Source organism: Anneissia japonica, unplaced genomic scaffold, assembly GCF_011630105.1.
Source record: "Anneissia japonica isolate Jap-2015-1 unplaced genomic scaffold, ASM1163010v1 scaffold65_len388318_cov190, whole genome shotgun sequence".
Classification (NCBI taxonomy): domain Eukaryota; kingdom Metazoa; phylum Echinodermata; class Crinoidea; order Comatulida; family Comatulidae; genus Anneissia; species Anneissia japonica.
In genome coordinates this window covers 257,267-259,674 of record NW_022729881.1, presented here as the reverse complement: position 1 = coordinate 259,674, position 2,408 = coordinate 257,267, and the positions used below count along the sequence as shown (strand labels likewise).

Below are 2,408 nucleotides of genomic sequence, written 5' to 3'. Positions count from 1 at the left end.
AGATGTGTATAAGATCGCAGGGGTACGCACAGGCCAAGCTAATCCTGAAGGAACAGTTTGGACAGCCACATCTGATTGCAAGGGCCCATTTAAAGAAGGTTTTGAACCGACCCCAAATTAGACCTAATGATGGTACTGGAATATGGGACTTAGGCAGAGATATGAGAAGATGCCAAACTGTGCTTGAACAAATGTCTTATTCTGCAGATATGAATAGTTCTGACACCCTTCTCAAAGTACAACAACTACTACCACTATACCTCCAGACGAAATGGGCTAAGAAAGCTCAATCGGTTATGGAAGCAGATATGGCACCTGACTTCAAAGACATGACAACCTTTATCGAAGAAGCAGCTAGATTGGCAAATAACATGTTTGGCCAAAACATGGGGAAGTCTCCTAGGCGAGAGCAAGTGCAACCCATTAAGAGTAAGTCTGCGAGATCAACTTTTGCTGTCAGGGGAGAAGATGTGCGCAAGCAAGATACTTCAACGGCGAAATGTCCAGCTTGTTTGGGAGAACACCAACTTGAGAAGTGTGATGTGTTCGGTAAAGCTAACCCTAGGGAGAGGCTACAAATTGTACGGAGAGGAAGGCTATGTGACAACTGCTTTGGGAGATCACATTTTGCAAGAGAGTGCCGTAAAGATTCAAACTGCCTGGTTAATGGATGCAAATGGAAACACCATGCTCTTCTGCATAGAGGTGAAGCAACACACAATATGACAAATCTTTCCACCATTGTACGTGGCAAGGTGTGCCTCAGGCTACTGCCAGTAAGTGTTGCTGGTAATGGAAGGAAGGTTATGACCTTGGCGTTACTCGATGATGGCAGTGAGGTTACATTGTGTGACCATCGGCTAGCACAAAGATTAGGTATAACAGGCAGACAAAAGGAATTTCATATGACTACAGTGGGCCAGGAAAATGTAAAGGTCAAAGGAATTGAACTAGAAGGTCTAACAGTTACTGGACTACATCAAAACGGAACCAGTTATTCTTGACTCGGTATGGACTGTGGAGAACTTACCAATCACAGAACGTAGTATGCCGAAAGAGGAAGACACAAGAAAATGGAAACATCTTGATGGAATTAAATTCCCTTGCATAAAGGATAAAGAGGTGATGCTACTGATAGGAAGTGATGTGCCAGAGGCATTCTGGGTAATAGAAGAGGGGCGTGGTGGTAAGAAAGAACCATATGCAACAAAGTCACCATTCGGGTGGACGTTAATTGGACCAACCAATTCAAAGCAAGGTAGACCCAATTTCAAGGTGAATTTTGCTCGACGTGGTCACGGTGATGATCAACTTATGGAACAATTGGAGAGATTTTGGAAGACAGATAGCAGTGGATCTGTTTTTGAAGATATCGAGTTAAGCGAATCGATTGAAGACAAGAGAGCAAGGGCTTGTATGGAAGAGTCAACAGTTAAAGTAAATGGTCACTACCAACTCGGGCTTCCATGGAAATATGATGAACCAATCTGACCAGACAATAGGAAGATGGCAGATAAAAGACTACAGTGTCTGAAGGGGCGTTTCATGAGAGACAAAGCGCTTCATGAAAGTTATTCTACTACGATGGCAGACTACATAGATAATGGGTTTGCAGAGGAAGTGAAGGCCAAGCAACCTGTTGTAGAAAGGAAAGAAATAATGTCAAACAAGACATGGTTTCTACCTCATCACCCTGTGATAAATCAACATAAGCCTGGCAAAGTTCGGATAGTGTTCGACTGTGCCGCCAAATATAAAGGTGTATCACTCAACAGTCAACTATTGAGGGGTCCAGATTACACAAATAACCTGGTAGGGGTTTTAACCAGATTTCGTCAAGATAAAGTAGCGCTGGTCGCTGATATACAATCTATGTTTCATCAGGTAAAGGTGTCCCCTGAAGACTGTGGCGCTCTTCAATTTCATTGGTGGCCGAATGGAAACTTCACGGAAGAACCCAAAGTGTATCGGATGCTGGTACATCTGTTTGGTGCCACATCCTCACCAAGTTGTGCAGGATATGCGTTGCGGAGAACAGCAGCTGACAATGAATCAGAACATAACGTTGCAGCAGTAGAAACTGTAAGAAATAACTTTTACGTTGACGATTTTTAAAAATTGGTTAAAACTACTGAGGAGGCTATTGAACTGTCTAGTCAGCTAAGGGGGGATTCAGATTGACTAAATGGCTTAGCAACGATTGTCAGGTTCTAGAGAAGATACCCAAGTCAGAAAGAGCAGCAACAGTATTTAACTTGGACTTACAGGAGCTACCAGTTGAGCGAACACTAGGTGTTTCATGGAACGTGGAAACTGATAAATTCACATTCAACATCAAGGTTAAAGAAAGGCCAAACACGAGAAGAGGTATCCTTTCTACAACAAGTTCTGTGTACGATCCTTTGGGA

General features: G+C 43.1%; 1 protein-coding gene across 1 annotated transcript; it reads left to right on the top strand.

Moving 5' to 3' along the window:
- The first annotated feature begins 2 nt into the window (after positions 1-2).
- LOC117114746 lies at positions 3-1,004 on the top strand. Its single transcript, XM_033258436.1, has one exon. The coding sequence runs from the start codon at positions 3-5 to the stop codon at positions 1,002-1,004; it is 1,002 nt and encodes a 333-aa protein (XP_033114327.1).
- Positions 1,005-2,408: the final 1,404 nt, after the last annotated feature.